Source organism: Schistocerca piceifrons, chromosome 2, assembly GCF_021461385.2.
Source record: "Schistocerca piceifrons isolate TAMUIC-IGC-003096 chromosome 2, iqSchPice1.1, whole genome shotgun sequence".
NCBI lineage: Eukaryota > Metazoa > Arthropoda > Insecta > Orthoptera > Acrididae > Schistocerca > Schistocerca piceifrons.
The window spans coordinates 253,866,432-253,880,618 of NC_060139.1; the positions used below are offsets into that span (position 1 = coordinate 253,866,432).

The 14,187-nt window shown below is 36.9% G+C and overlaps 1 protein-coding gene across 1 annotated transcript in view; it reads right to left on the reverse strand.

The window, feature by feature from the left end:
- Positions 1 to 14,187, reverse strand: part of LOC124776291 (esterase E4-like) — a 148,305-nt gene that overhangs the window by 24,203 nt on the left and 109,915 nt on the right. Inside the window, exons 7-9 of the mRNA XM_047251198.1 lie at positions 12,306 to 12,481; positions 2,805 to 2,952; positions 2,232 to 2,364 (exon numbers count right to left, since the gene is read on the reverse strand). Coding sequence (XP_047107154.1) covers positions 2,232 to 2,364; positions 2,805 to 2,952; positions 12,306 to 12,481 — 457 coding nt within the window. The remainder of the gene's footprint in view (positions 1 to 2,231; positions 2,365 to 2,804; positions 2,953 to 12,305; positions 12,482 to 14,187) is intronic.

Consider the following 14,187-nt stretch of genomic DNA (forward strand, 5'->3'; position numbering starts at 1 on the left):
GTATGCATGTCCCTAGCTGACAAGCTCCAGTTCTGGCATGATGTCTGGACTTGCTGTTTAATTTCCTTATACTATATTTGTACAGGCACTATGAGCCACTTGCAAGCATTTATGAGCTCTTTTTGTATTAATGCCTTTTTTATTGTATTACGTACAGTTCTTGTATTTTTAGGACTACAGTAATATGTTGCATACACCTATCTACTTTTGATGCTTACTAATAATGCAATAATTGTATGTACCATATTTTTATCTTTAAATTTTAAACTTATCTTTCTCAAATATTAATATTCTTCTCTAATTTGTATTTATTTGTGGTACATTTTTCTGTACAGTCTTCTGAAGAAGGGCACTAGATGCCTGAAACTAGTAAAGGAATAATTTTTTTTTTTTTCAACTGGTTGCTGATTCATGGGGCTGTGTTCTATCTTTGCAGTTAAATGAAAGGCAGCTTGTTTTTTCATACATATTTTGCTTCTTTTATTGATGAAACACCCTCCCTGGTGATTTCCAATGTTGTCAGTCCATGTATGTTGTTCTGGAGATGTGTTTACTCGGTTCCCATACTCCAGATGGCTGATGTTGTGTTGTGTTGCATTATTTTTCTATATTTTTGTCCACCTCTACCTCCACCATTCCTTCTCATATATTTCCCATCGCCTAAAAAATGTGCATCATAGTGAGTCACTATTTCTTGTTCTTGTTTTTCTGATGAGTAGAATGTGCTACTCCATGTCACTGATTGCAGGTATCTAAAGTTATGCTCGGATTTTGGATGTCTGAATGATTTGAATCACCCAGTGATCTTCTTTCATAGTTCACTGCACATGCCAAGTCCAATTTCTTTTGCATGTCAAATACAATAAACTGCCTATCAATTAATGACACAGAAAGTCCGACATCTCTCTATTGATTGCTTCAACTTCTCCTTGTGATGAAACTAGAGTTGTTACACTTTTTGATTTTTCCATTCTGCATCTTTTCAACACTTTTTAGCATATTTTTGTTGATGAATAAAGACATCATCTTCTATTCTTTTGATTTCAAGTCCAAGACACGTTGTTGGTTCTTCATCAGCTGTAGTCTCAAATTGTTCTTCAGTTTGTGCAGAAGATTTTTCAATTGACAGATGCCTTCTCTAAACAGAATCCCATCATCAACTTGTACAGCAAGATACATTTTTTCTCATGCATGATGTCTCCACACCATACCTGAAGAGTTAACACTGGTATATCACTCCAAAAATTTAGAAGACAGACCATGATCTATCACTGAAAATGATGCATTGCCATTTGTCAGCAGTCTGTGTTTCATGGGGTATGGCACCACTTAAAATGCAGCTGTCTGTGCTGTAAAGGAATAGCCCATGCATGGGATGGTGATCTGGTAACCTGGCTTTAGCTAGTCTCTGATCAAAGGTGTGGCACATCATGGAGTACTGCAGTGAGTGCATTACTTGGACTTAAATAATAGGCACAGAGGTTATGGCAGCATGAATTACTTTGTGCACCATGCACTGATCCTCCATTAATGTGTTCAAATTTGATCAACCAAAACCTTGATGTCACATGTGGTTTCGTTCAAGTTTTCCCATTCAGCCCAACATCGTGCCACTGTCACATCCGGACACCACACATACACCAGCTGGCGATATGCAGAGCTACAATGATGCCCTTTCAAACTCTGTCAAATGTGAGTAATGTTGTCACACAAGCACAGATTTCTCCATGGTCCCTCACAATGTTCACCAACTGTTTGCCATAGAGCACACCCATTACATACTTTGTAACGTCTGATAACATGTCCATGTTATGAAACAGTAATACCATTTGGTAAGCATTCTGAAGATCGCAAACTGTTGCAACTCTCATAATACACACATATTTGATGATATCTATGTGTATGAAATTAGGACTTTATTGGACCATTCCTTCCAGGTGCTAAACTTCTCTCTCTCTCTATCTCTGTCTGTCTGTCTGTCTGTCTGTCTCTCTCTCTCTCTCTCTCTCTCTCTCTCTCTCTCTCTCTCTCTGTGTGTGTGTGTGTGTGTGTGTGTGTGTGTGTGTGTGTGTGTGTGTGTGTGTGTGTGGGTGGGTGGGTGTGGGTGTGGGTGTGGGTGTGTGTGTTGTTTCTGTTAGGTTCTATACACCTACGGCAGGTAACCATTATTTGAAATTAGTAATTATTAGTAGTATTTAATATAGACTGCAGATGAATTCACATGAACTTACCCATTTTTAACAAAATTTGCCCACATTTTTGTCAATTTTTTGACTGTTTGATATTCAGGATCAGTCTTTAAAAAATTTGGAAACATTGCTGAGCTGAAGAATAAATAAATCAGGTCGTCCTGGTGCAAAACACCTGTGAAAATGAATAAAAATTAATACAACTAGCTATAAATAACACATGAATATTATGTAAGCTGAGAATATAATTAAACAATTAAGATGTCAAGATATTACACATAAATTTATGCAAATAATAACTATATCTTGAAAATGGTTGTCTCCATTGACATGGAAATTTAGTAAGATTCCCTTGTAGACCATGTCTCTGCTCGCCAAAACCATATCTGACACAGACGTCAGACCATTGCACTTCTCAACTGTAGGTTCAATTTTCCTCATAGTAGGTATTTCTTACTATTAAATTTCTGCTTGGTCATTGCAGACATCTGTCATCATGCATCTATCCTTGCAACCTCTTTCTTTTAATTTTAACATCCTTTTTAAAACTGCTCTTTATATGAATTGCCATGTACTCAAAGAAAGTAAAGTTAGAAACAATGAGTGCGGACTTACCAAGAGGTGTCAAGGTTCCTGGTTTGTATGCCCAGCTGTACCTGCCTTGGTAAGTGAACTGGTAATAATAAACAGGCTCAGTATTCTGCTGAGATACTAGCTTGGCTACACGCTCCACTGGGAATATTACAGCAATGTCGGAATAGACCTATAAAGAGAAGCTGAAAGTACATGAAATTCAAAGAACACACTAATTTTAATACAATCAAATGAAGATTAATCTTTTGTAATTGCAGCTCCTGTAGCACAAAGACTGGAAAAAGATAAATTAGTAGTACTGTTACCAATCATAAGACTTGTTTATAGTAATTTAAAATATTCATAGAAACATACACCTGATTTTATGTGTTAATAGACTACAGACGGTTCAAGAACCATCTTCTCACACAAGTGAAATAGCACTTGGTGCCCCCCCAACCCCCTCTCCCTCCCCCCCTTTCAGACATTACTTGCCTTTCCTTGGGATATTCACAAGAAATTTAAAAATAAGTTTAAGCCTACTGATCATGCAAATGAGTTGTTTTTTTCCTTTAAAAATAAGTACTACACAGAGTTCCTCTCTGACTGAAGTAAATTCTGGGATACTGTTCCGTTGCAAAATATTAAAATAAGAAACAGTTAACCTTCATTTAAGATAATTGATGAAATCTTAAAAGCTTTTAATGGAAGCAAAAAGAACTAAATCTGTTGTATTGTTCTCACTTAAATAAAAATATGCTCTCTATTGAACTGAGTGAGAAGAATGAAAATATAATGTCTCTCTTATTTTTTTAATTGTAATAACAGAACTTTTTAATTACATAATTTACAAATTACTTCGCTTTCGATTGGAAGAAGTGGGACAGAAATACAAAAAATATCGTCCAATTTAAACATACATGTTAATCATAATTCACTATTTAACTGCAGAAGTTGTATGCTACATGTAAACAAAACGTGAATGCCATTGCACTTGGGTACCTCTGGCATCCTTCTTTTATAGAGCCTCAAGCAGCTTGCTTATGTTGCTTGGACTGTAAACTGGCCCTGAATATAGCATTTTTGTTGCAATAATTAAATTCTGTTAATATGAGAAGAAACTGAGAATAATGTCTGTGATAAGGGTCAAATTGATTCAATATCAGGCCTCTTCTTTTCATTGATTCTTTAATCATGTTCTGTACATCTCATCACAAAAGTGAAATCATGAGAAAAGGGAGTGAATGAGGAAATTTTTCAAGAAAATGAAGCCACTGTTAGAAACTGTTGAAACACTATTTGTTACTAGTTAAGTTAAATTAAATATTGCAAATTTTAAAAATACTGCTTTCCCTTAGTTGTGACACTGCTGCCATTTTTCTCCAGTGGAACCTTAATGTATACATACCCAGTCTGCTGCATAATTTACAATGTGGCATTCATAGAGTACAATTATTATAATGTAATGAAACCATTCACTAGGCAGAAATGAGCAAAAAGAATACTTCACAAAGTGGACAACTGCACATCAATGAAAAATATTCAGCTAAATAATAGTGTAACAACTACAATGCAAGAAGGATGTATAAGTTTCATGCAGACTTAGCTTGAAACTTCCTGCAGATTAGAAGTGTGCATCAGTCCAGGACTCAAATTTGGGACCTTTGCATTTTGCGGAAAAGTGCTTTACCATACCCAAACATGACTCCTGACCTGCCCTCTCAGCTTTACTTCACAGAAGTTCTTCTATATAAGCTGTAGGACTAGCATTACTGGAAGAAAGGATATTTCAGAGATATGACATAGCCAGCACCTGGGGAATTGTGCCCAGACTGAATTTTCATTCTGCTGCTGTGTGTGCACTGACATGAAACTCCCTGGTAGATTAAAACTGTATGCCAGATCAGGACTCGAATCTTGGACCTAAGCCTTTTGTGGGAAAGTGCTTTACCAACTTATCCACAAAAGGGAAATGTCCAAGTTTCAAGTCATGGTCTGCCAGGAGATTTCATTTCAGTGCACACTTTGCTCCTGGGTGAAAGTTCATTCTGGTAGACTTAACTTCCTCTCCTAGGATTCAGAGTAAGGATCTGCATTTTGAAGCAAAATTCTGCAATAAGTTCCCATTAGTCATAAACCAAGAAATGGGAATCCCTAAAAATGAATAAGAAGTTTACATAATATTTCATAATATCTATTCCTCCTGCAAATTATCTGCTAAATTTAAGGACTGAAGTCTCTTTTTACTCATATGGCACATATGAGGGAGTGTCTGTTGTTGTAAATTTAGGTAATTGTCAATGTTAAGCAAATTTCAACATGGTCTTGTTGCAGCAATAGATAAGCAGCACCTATTTAATGACAGGAATATCTTGTTCAAATCTGCATCATTCCTCTTGAATCCACTATGTTACATTTACCTTTGTAAGTACAAACAGAGGACAACCATATTGTGAGAATTTACATCTACATCTATACTCTGCAAGCCACTTGATGGTGCTTGGTGGAGCACCTTTGTGTATCACTGCCGTTTCTCCCCTTCTCCTGTTTCCATCATGAATAGTTCATGGGGTTACAGTTGTTGATAAGCCTCTGTAATCTCAAATCTTTCTGATTTTACTTCCATAGTCTTGTTGCAAGAAACATGTAGAAAGAAGCAATACATAATTTGACTCTTCCAGGAACACATGCTCTCAGGATTTTACACCATGATGCAGACTGGCTCTCTTATGCATCTGCCACTGGAGTTGACTGAGCACATTTCCATGATGCTTTCAGGGCTACTAGATGGATGTGGCTGCTTCCAGTGGTTGTTCTGCAGTTGTATACTCATGCAATAATGGGTATTTCTGTCTATTTATGCAGAATACATTACATTTCTGTATGTTAAGGGTTAATGCCGGTCCCCAGATCAACTGTCAGTCGTCTGCAGGTCTTCTTGCATTTTGCTACAATAAAGCGTTGTGACTTTGTATGCAACAGCATCATCTGTGAAGTCCGCCCCAGTAGCTGAGTGGTCAGCGTGACGGATTGCCGTCCTCTGGGCCCGGGTTCGATTCCCGGCTGGGTCGGAGATTTTCTCCGCTCAGGGACTGGGTGTTGTGTTGTGTTCATCATCATTTCCTCCCCATCCGGCGTGCAGGTCGCCCAATGTGGCGCCGAATGTAATAAGACCTGCGATATGGCGGCCGGACCTGCCCCGCGAGGGGCCTCCCGGCCAATGACGCCAAACGCTCATCATCATCATCATCATCATCTGTGAAAAGCCTCATGGGACTTCCAACATTATCCACTAGGTCATTTACATACGTATGTTGCTATAACACTCGCTTGGGGATACACCCAACATTACTTTTATGTAGAGGATTTTTCTCCATGCAAATGACATGCTATGTTTTGTTTGCTACAAACTCTTCACTCCAGTCACACAGATGGTCCAATATTCTGTACATTCATATTCACCATATAGGGGAGATGCTGACTCACAGATAGGCACAACAAAAAGACTGTCACAGAATAAGCTTCTGGCCAACAAGGCATTTGTCATATGTGTGTGTGTGTGTGTGTATGTGTGTGTATGTGTGTGTGTGTGTGTGTGTGTGTGTGTGTGTGAGATCTGTTTTTGACAAAGGCCTTGTTGGCCGAAAGCTTATTCTGTGACAGCCTTTTGGTTGTGCCTATTTGTGATCAGCATCTCTGCTATATGGTGAGTAGCAACTTTCCTTTCATAATATTGTTACATTCCATCTCGGATTTTCCATTGTATGATACATCCATATTCTGTTCATGAGGTAGCAATGTAGAACCATATTGAATGCCTTAAAGAAGTCAAGGAACACGGCATCAATCTGGGAGCCAGTATCTACTACTTTCCAGGTCTCAAAGATGAAAAGAGAGCAAGTTAGGTTTCACATGATCCTTGTTTTTGGAACCCGTGATCCCCATAGAGCAGATTATCAGTCTCCAGATATTTCATAATATGGAAGCACAAATTATGTTCCAAAATAGTTCACAGATCGACATCAGAGGTATAGGCCTATAGTTATGTGCATCTGTTCTATGACCCTTCCTGAAAACTGATATGACTTAGTATTTCTCCAGTCATTAGGAATGCTTCCCTCCTCCAGAGACCTATGGTACACTGTTGCTAGAAGAAGAGCTATTTCTTTCGCACACTCTACATACAGTTGCAGTGGTATCCCATCAGGCCCAGTGACCTTTCCTCTGTTGGGTGATTTCTGTTAATCTTCTGTCCCACGGTCACTTACTTTGATATTTGTCATTTTGATGTTCATCTGATGATTTAAAGGAGGAACTACACTGTATTATTCCTCAGTGACACAATTTTGAAAAAAGACATTTAGAACTCCTCTCTGTCATCCTATGTTTTTATGCTATAATGACTATGGAGTGTCTGAACCGATGGCTTTGAGTCATTTACTGATTGATCATAAAACCAAAACTTATTAGGATTTTTTTGTTAGATTTTTACTTTTGAATTTATTGACTGCATCCCTCATGGCTCTCTTTATTATAGGTTTGGCTTTGTTCAATTTTTGTTTGTCGGTGAGGCTTTGGCTATGTTTAAATTTGCACTGCAGCACTCTTTGCTTTTGTAGTAGCTTTCTAACACTACTTTCCAACCACGGTGGGTCTCTCCCATCCCTAACAAGTTTGCTCAAAACATGCCTGTCTGCCTGTCTAAGGTATTTTGTACAATATTTCTGAAAACCGTCCATCTGTGCTCAACTTTTTCAGTGATAGAGATGAAATTTTCATGTTGACCACTCAAGTAATCTCAAATTTGTTTCTTGTCCCTCTTTCTAAGCATAAATATCTTACTATCTTTCTTTATTTCTTATTTACAGCCATATTCACTGATGCTGCAATGGCTCAAGATCACCAATTCCCTGTTCTATACTAAGTCAAGAAGTTCAGGCTAGTTGGTGACCACAAGAGCTTATATGTTGTTTTCATGAGTGGATTTTCTGATAACATGCTCAAGGTAATTTTCAGATAAGCCATTTATAACAATTTTACATGATTCATACTTCCTGCCTTAATAACTTGCAACTCTCAGTCCATGGTTCGTAAGTTGAAATCGCCACCTAATACTATAACATGATCAGCAAATTTTTGCAAAATTTTCTCCAGGATTCCCTTCAAATGTTCTGCCACTACTGATTCTGTGGCAGGGGGTCTATAAAAGCATCTGATGACAATGTCTGATCAATTTTTATCACTTATATTCAGCCAAATTACTTTGCATTCACATTCTGTACTAACCTCATTAGATATTATCATATTTTTTTGCAGCTATAAACATGCCTCCTCCACTAGCATTCAACATATCTTTGTAATATACATTTCAGCTGAAATTTAGAATTTCATTGCTATTAACGTCTGATTTCAGCCAGGTTTCTGTCACTAGCACTATGTAGATATTGTTATTAAGAAACAGAAATACGCCTTCAAACATCATTTATGGTGTACAACAGTGATCTAGGCTGTTTATAGTAGAACTAACTTGATAATGTCAAGCATATATAACACTTGGTCTGGCTCCAGCTGCCAGAGACTGTGGTCATGTGTGTGTGAGCTGCATTTGCGTGAGTGTGTGCATGTATGAAAGTTTCTGTTTTTGACAAAGGCCTTGTTGGCCGAAAGCTAACTTTCCAACAGTCTTTTTGTTGTACCTTTCTGTGACTCAGCATCTCTGCTACATGGTTAGTAGCAACCATCCTTTTCATTATATTATTACATTCCATCCCAGATTTTCCACTGTTTTATGTATAACACTGTTATGAGCAATGATTTGCACATGTTGCATGTAATTGCTGATGGCAGAATCTACCCCACATGTGAAAAGAGAATCCTTGGAAAGCAAGCAGAGCAGACAAAGGCCTTCTTTCTCAGTCTGGCTCTATTTTCCCAAGGGACTCCATCACCTGCCTACTTTTGCATCTCCCAATGACAAAAAATCCTACCTTGTACACTTGTTTGGACCTTTCAGGAAAGTCAACCCAAGTTCCAACAGACATGTCCTGTGCTGGCTCAGAGATATTTTCAGGGGAGGGCAATACCTCAAAACTGTTTTTGAGATGTAGGAGGACAGTTGTGTGGCCACATTCATGATCCCATCACCATCAGATAAGAGTCGACCAACTACTACAAGCAAATAGGTGGACTCTATGATATCAGGGATCCCATGTGACATTGTAGGCTTCAAAGGTGCCAAATCATTTGTCTCACATGCCTCAGTGACATCACAGCCCAGGGTAGCAGCCAGAAGCCTGTCAACCTTGGCCAGCTTCCACAGTTTATGGACAATAGCAAATTTCCCTGCTCCTGTAAAGAGCAGGTGCAGTGCCCATTGATCTTTAATCAATTTTTTTTACACCACAAGTAACATTAACACTAACCTAAGAAGTCACTGAGTGCAATCTAAATTCTGCTGGTACCCTACTTCCAGTTTAACTACACTCCAAAGTCAGCTCACACAATGTAAATTGAAATTTGTGCAAAAATTTGGACAAAGTTAGTATACAGTAGTCAACACAGTATGATAATGGATACTTCTCGCAGAAGGACATGAGAACAAAAACTAAGCTTAATTCTATATACAAACAGAAAACAAAAACTGATTTTGCTGCTGGCATGTCTGCTGGGCTCCAGAGCTGTGGATACATTTGTGATAAAGCAGGTTACCTCCAAACATTCTAATTTGACTAGACTCCTAAATGATGTTTTAAGTCCAGAAAATTTTTGCTAATTTTCTTTTCAAGATTCTGATGTTAAAGTTCCTACAATGAGCACATTAAGCACTTGTCATGCAAATTATTAAAATCATAGAAACAAATTCCCCCCCCCACAAAAATTTATTTCAGATCATTCAATTCTTTGTTCTGGCTGCAATGTGCTAATTAATTTCTTCACAAATGATGGCAATCAAGAGTTAGTACAACAACAAAATTTCACGTATCAGGAAAGTGTTATGAGCTAATAGATAGGTTTGTAAGGTAAGACCACTTTCCGATTAAAGAGCTAGTTTTTTTCTTTTCAGTGATGTATTTGCATTAGCCCAAAATTAATTCATTTAAAAAATAATGATAATTACAAATTTCACTTGATTCAAACTTTCAGTGCCAATTATAGCCTAACCACTATGAATTTTCAGGAGCTGTTGACATACATTTGAGTGCCTGATATTTCTAAATTTGTTGACACCCACATTAATGAGCAGGAGTCAAAATTAAAAATTACTGAATTTTCAATAACTGATGTTAAACACAAAAGATAGATCCCATAGGCATAAAGCTGGGATTCCCAATCCACAGGCATAAATTATTACAGTAATTTTAACAGATAAATAATATACAATCAGAATATAATGATTGACTCGATACCCAATAAAGGACAAACTTTTAGATCTGTAAAATTTATAAACTTAAAGTTGACTCTTGCACCATTTCCATCATTCTGCACTTAGATTTCATTTATTATAGCTTCATTCCAGCTAGTCTGCAGTTTAGCCCAGCCTCGGGACCCGTTTGCATTGCCTCTCAATTCATTTAAATCAGGCTGAGAGAACACATTTTATAGTTATGAGCAGTAGACATCAAAATGTGTGTGTTTTTCTTCAGTTGAATGATATTTGTGAGTTCAGTAACAGTTAAGTGACTTTTTTACTTAAATGAATGTGAAGCAACTAATAATCACTTCATCCATACTGCATGCACTTTACTTTCTGAAGAGATACAAACTATTAGGCTCCACATATGTCCACACTAACTACCTGTTTGTAAGCATTATCAGAGACTTTTAAGGGACCTAGTCACCACTGGTAGGTTCAAAGGACATGACTAAAGATTGGTGAACTTCCAATTTTGAGCTTGAAAAAGAAGCTTCTGGCTACTCATTTTAAGGATAAGTATTACAAAAGCAATTTCAGGTGGTGATCCAGAAAAACTATGCAGCTACTGAAGACTTATAATACAACAGGTAGGTTTAGTTATGAGACACATTGACTATGCGAGAGATGTATTCATTGGTCATGAGATTCAGATTGAATCAGGCAACAGTAGCACTTATGGTGGCACAAAGTTACACAAATTTTAAAGTTGCAAAAAAGAATCATTCGCAATATGTGCTCTGCATGTCGACCATTATTTAAAGACCTAAAAATATTAACTGTCCCCTCTTTATGCATCTTTGAGGTGGTTCTTTTCCTATGCAGCAGAACTGATCTATTAAAAAAATAACAATAATAATTTTGAACACTCATACGACACAGGACATAAAAAAAACTTTATGCTTACCTCTTATTTCTTAAAACTGCGTGCTCAGACTCCTCAGTATATAGCCATGAAAATTGACAACACAATAAAAGGGTGTGACATAATGAATATGAAGATAAATATTTTAAAAAACAAGTTGCATGATTTTCTAATTGAACAATTACTCTGTGGAAGATCTCATGAAATGGAATAAAAAATTTATGATAGTCACAGTAGATGTAAATATTGTAAGTTTGACAAATTTCAAGTAAGTACATTCTCCACAAAGTATTATTGTAAGTGTGACAAAATTTTAAATGAGCATATTGTCTCCTGTACATCAGACATTTGTACTGAAGTTGTGTACATTATGAGATGAAGAAAACACATTTCACAATAAAACGAGCTCACTCAATGCAAAATTTTAGAATATGTTAGGTTACACTAGTCAATGTGGTAACATACACAGATGCAGCTCATTTTTTTACAGAAGCGCATGAGAACAAAAAATACACTAAACCTAATTTGCAAACAGGAACTGCTGCTGGCATGTGTGCTGGGCTCTGTGGCTTTGGATGGACTGAGATTACAAGCACTGCTTACTGCAATGCAGGTTATAATAAGTTTATATCAGCTGATTTTCTTCTGTTACTCATTTTACATCTTGGAGGAGTAATACATCACAATGTAACCTATGAAACACTATGAACGAATAATCAGTGTTTGCTACTTGAATGGCTCAGCTGCTCCATGACTTGAACTGAAGATTGGAACTTGAGCCATCACAGTTTGTTATTATTCCTTATTTTTGTCTTGCATTTCAGGTATGCGTTTTAGAGATGACTCTGACAGACATAAGCATTCACTTACTTCTTTTTCAATTTTCTAAAATGTGTCTCCTGTTTTCTTTTCATTTAAGAAACTGTTGACAGAGGACATCAGATCCAACTCTAGTAATGCTAGCTGAAAAGTCTTATGATGGTATTGTTGTTCTGGACTTCATTTTTTACTTTCCTCATTAATTTTTTAAAATAAAATACTCTACAACAAGAGGCATTTTCCTTCCCGATAAACAGTTCGCTACAAATGGACAAATTATTGATTTAACTTTGCAAATGAGTGTAAACTATTGACAGATTTATAACTGCCCAATTTATTCATAAAATTAATTGACCTTTATTACTGAACATCTTAAAAATAAAATATGGAAAACACATTTCACCACAAACTTTATTCAGTGTCATTTAAAGAAGAAAAATTTACTTACTTGTCCAAGACTAATCATGGAATCATTTGTTATTGGTTTATCATGAAAATAAAATTTCCTGATCTCTCTACTAATTTCTCGTGAACGTGGAGTATTACGTTCATAGAAAAAGGCTATTGGGAATACAGTCTCATAATTTTTTGACATATTTTCTGCCAAATTATCATGAATGACATCTGAAAAATAAAAGAAATTAATTACAACTGATTGTTTGATATATTATATGTAAGTGTCAGATCTTATTTATTATCTTACAATACTGTTCCCCACTCTCCTTTAATCTCCATAAACCATCATTTGTTATCATATCACTGTTTTTACATACATACATTTGTTCAAAACCATTAACATTGGAAAATAATGCCAAATAGTCAAATAAAAAGTTAGGAGTTTCTTGCAAGAGCTCATATGCTTGATGCACAAAATAGTCAGATACTTGAACAAAACTGCTTATGTGGAAATGCAGTGCTATAGGTGTTATGCACTGTTGCTACCACTATAGCCATAGTACTTGAGACATAGTCTGACAGACTTCAATATGCTATAGTAACATCACTCTACAAAACTGGAGCTAAGCAAACCACCTCTAATTTCAGACCTATGCCACTCCTCTCAGTCTGATCAAAAGTGTTTAAAAAATGGTCTATGAAAGAAAACTGATTCTTTTAACTGAGCAGAACTTGCTAAGCAAGTCTGAATTTGAATTTTGTAAAGGGTTCACTATGCAGAAAGCAATGCAATACCTCACAAATGAAGTGAGCAGCACAAGAAAATTTATCTTGTTGATAAGTTTGTGACCTTGGCAGAGCCTTTGATTGTGTAGATCATAAAATATACCTTAGCATACTAAAGCAGTACGGCATTATGGCATTCCTATCCAGTGGATGAAAGATCACATTCACAACAGAAAACAGAGGTGTCAGGTAATTAACTGTTTCAGTTGCAAATAGTTTTATTGGTTCAAAATCATTACAGACTTGGGACAATTAGAAGCCCATCATCAGGTACAAAAGTCTACAAAAGAGAAAGTGAAAAAGCTATAATAAGAGACTACATAAGACAATGCTTTTTAGGTATAATAATAGTGGGATCCACTCTCCAGTTATAAATATGAGATTGATACGGTTGGGTTAGTCAAAATGAAAACAGGGATGTCACATCAGATAGCCACAAAATAACCTAAGAAAAGTGAGTGGTTAAAGGAAGAAAAATGGACGGAAATACAAAGGAAACATCACTGAATGATTTTAGATAAAGTACATCAAGAGGTGCATGGCCTTCATACACTGCCCGCAGCCTAGTTTTCGTAGAGTGTGTCTGCATGAGCAAAGAAGGAGGGGGGGGGGGGGAGGGAAGAGTAGCAGAAGAAGGCAGAACATGATCTGCATGGGAAAGGAGTGATGTGGGCAGAAGACAGAAGGAAAAAGGCAAGGTGAAGTAGTGGGAACAGATTAGTGGAGGGTTAGGCCAGGAGGACTGCAAGAATGTTTGAGAAGCTATGCTCACCTGCATAGTTCAGAGAAACTTGTGCTGGAAGGGGTACATATTGTGACAGTTTATTGTTAACACAATACACAAATTAAGTTTCTATGAATTCTTTGTCTTATACCTTGAGTCATTCCACATCCCTGAAGGTCTTCTTCTTCATAAAACATGTTGAATGAATGGGTGAATGAATTTTTGGAAATTTATGCCATCACAGGTGACACTGAGTGTATGAAGATAGAGGGTTCTATTGAAACACTTACAACCCTAGTGACTGAGATATCCAAGCAAACTGCAGCACTCTATACGAGATGCTCCAGCTGAGTGCCACAGAAAGAACCTTTGTTTTTATTTCGTAAAGTAGAGAAAGCAGCAGCTTTTTATACGTGGAGGGAGG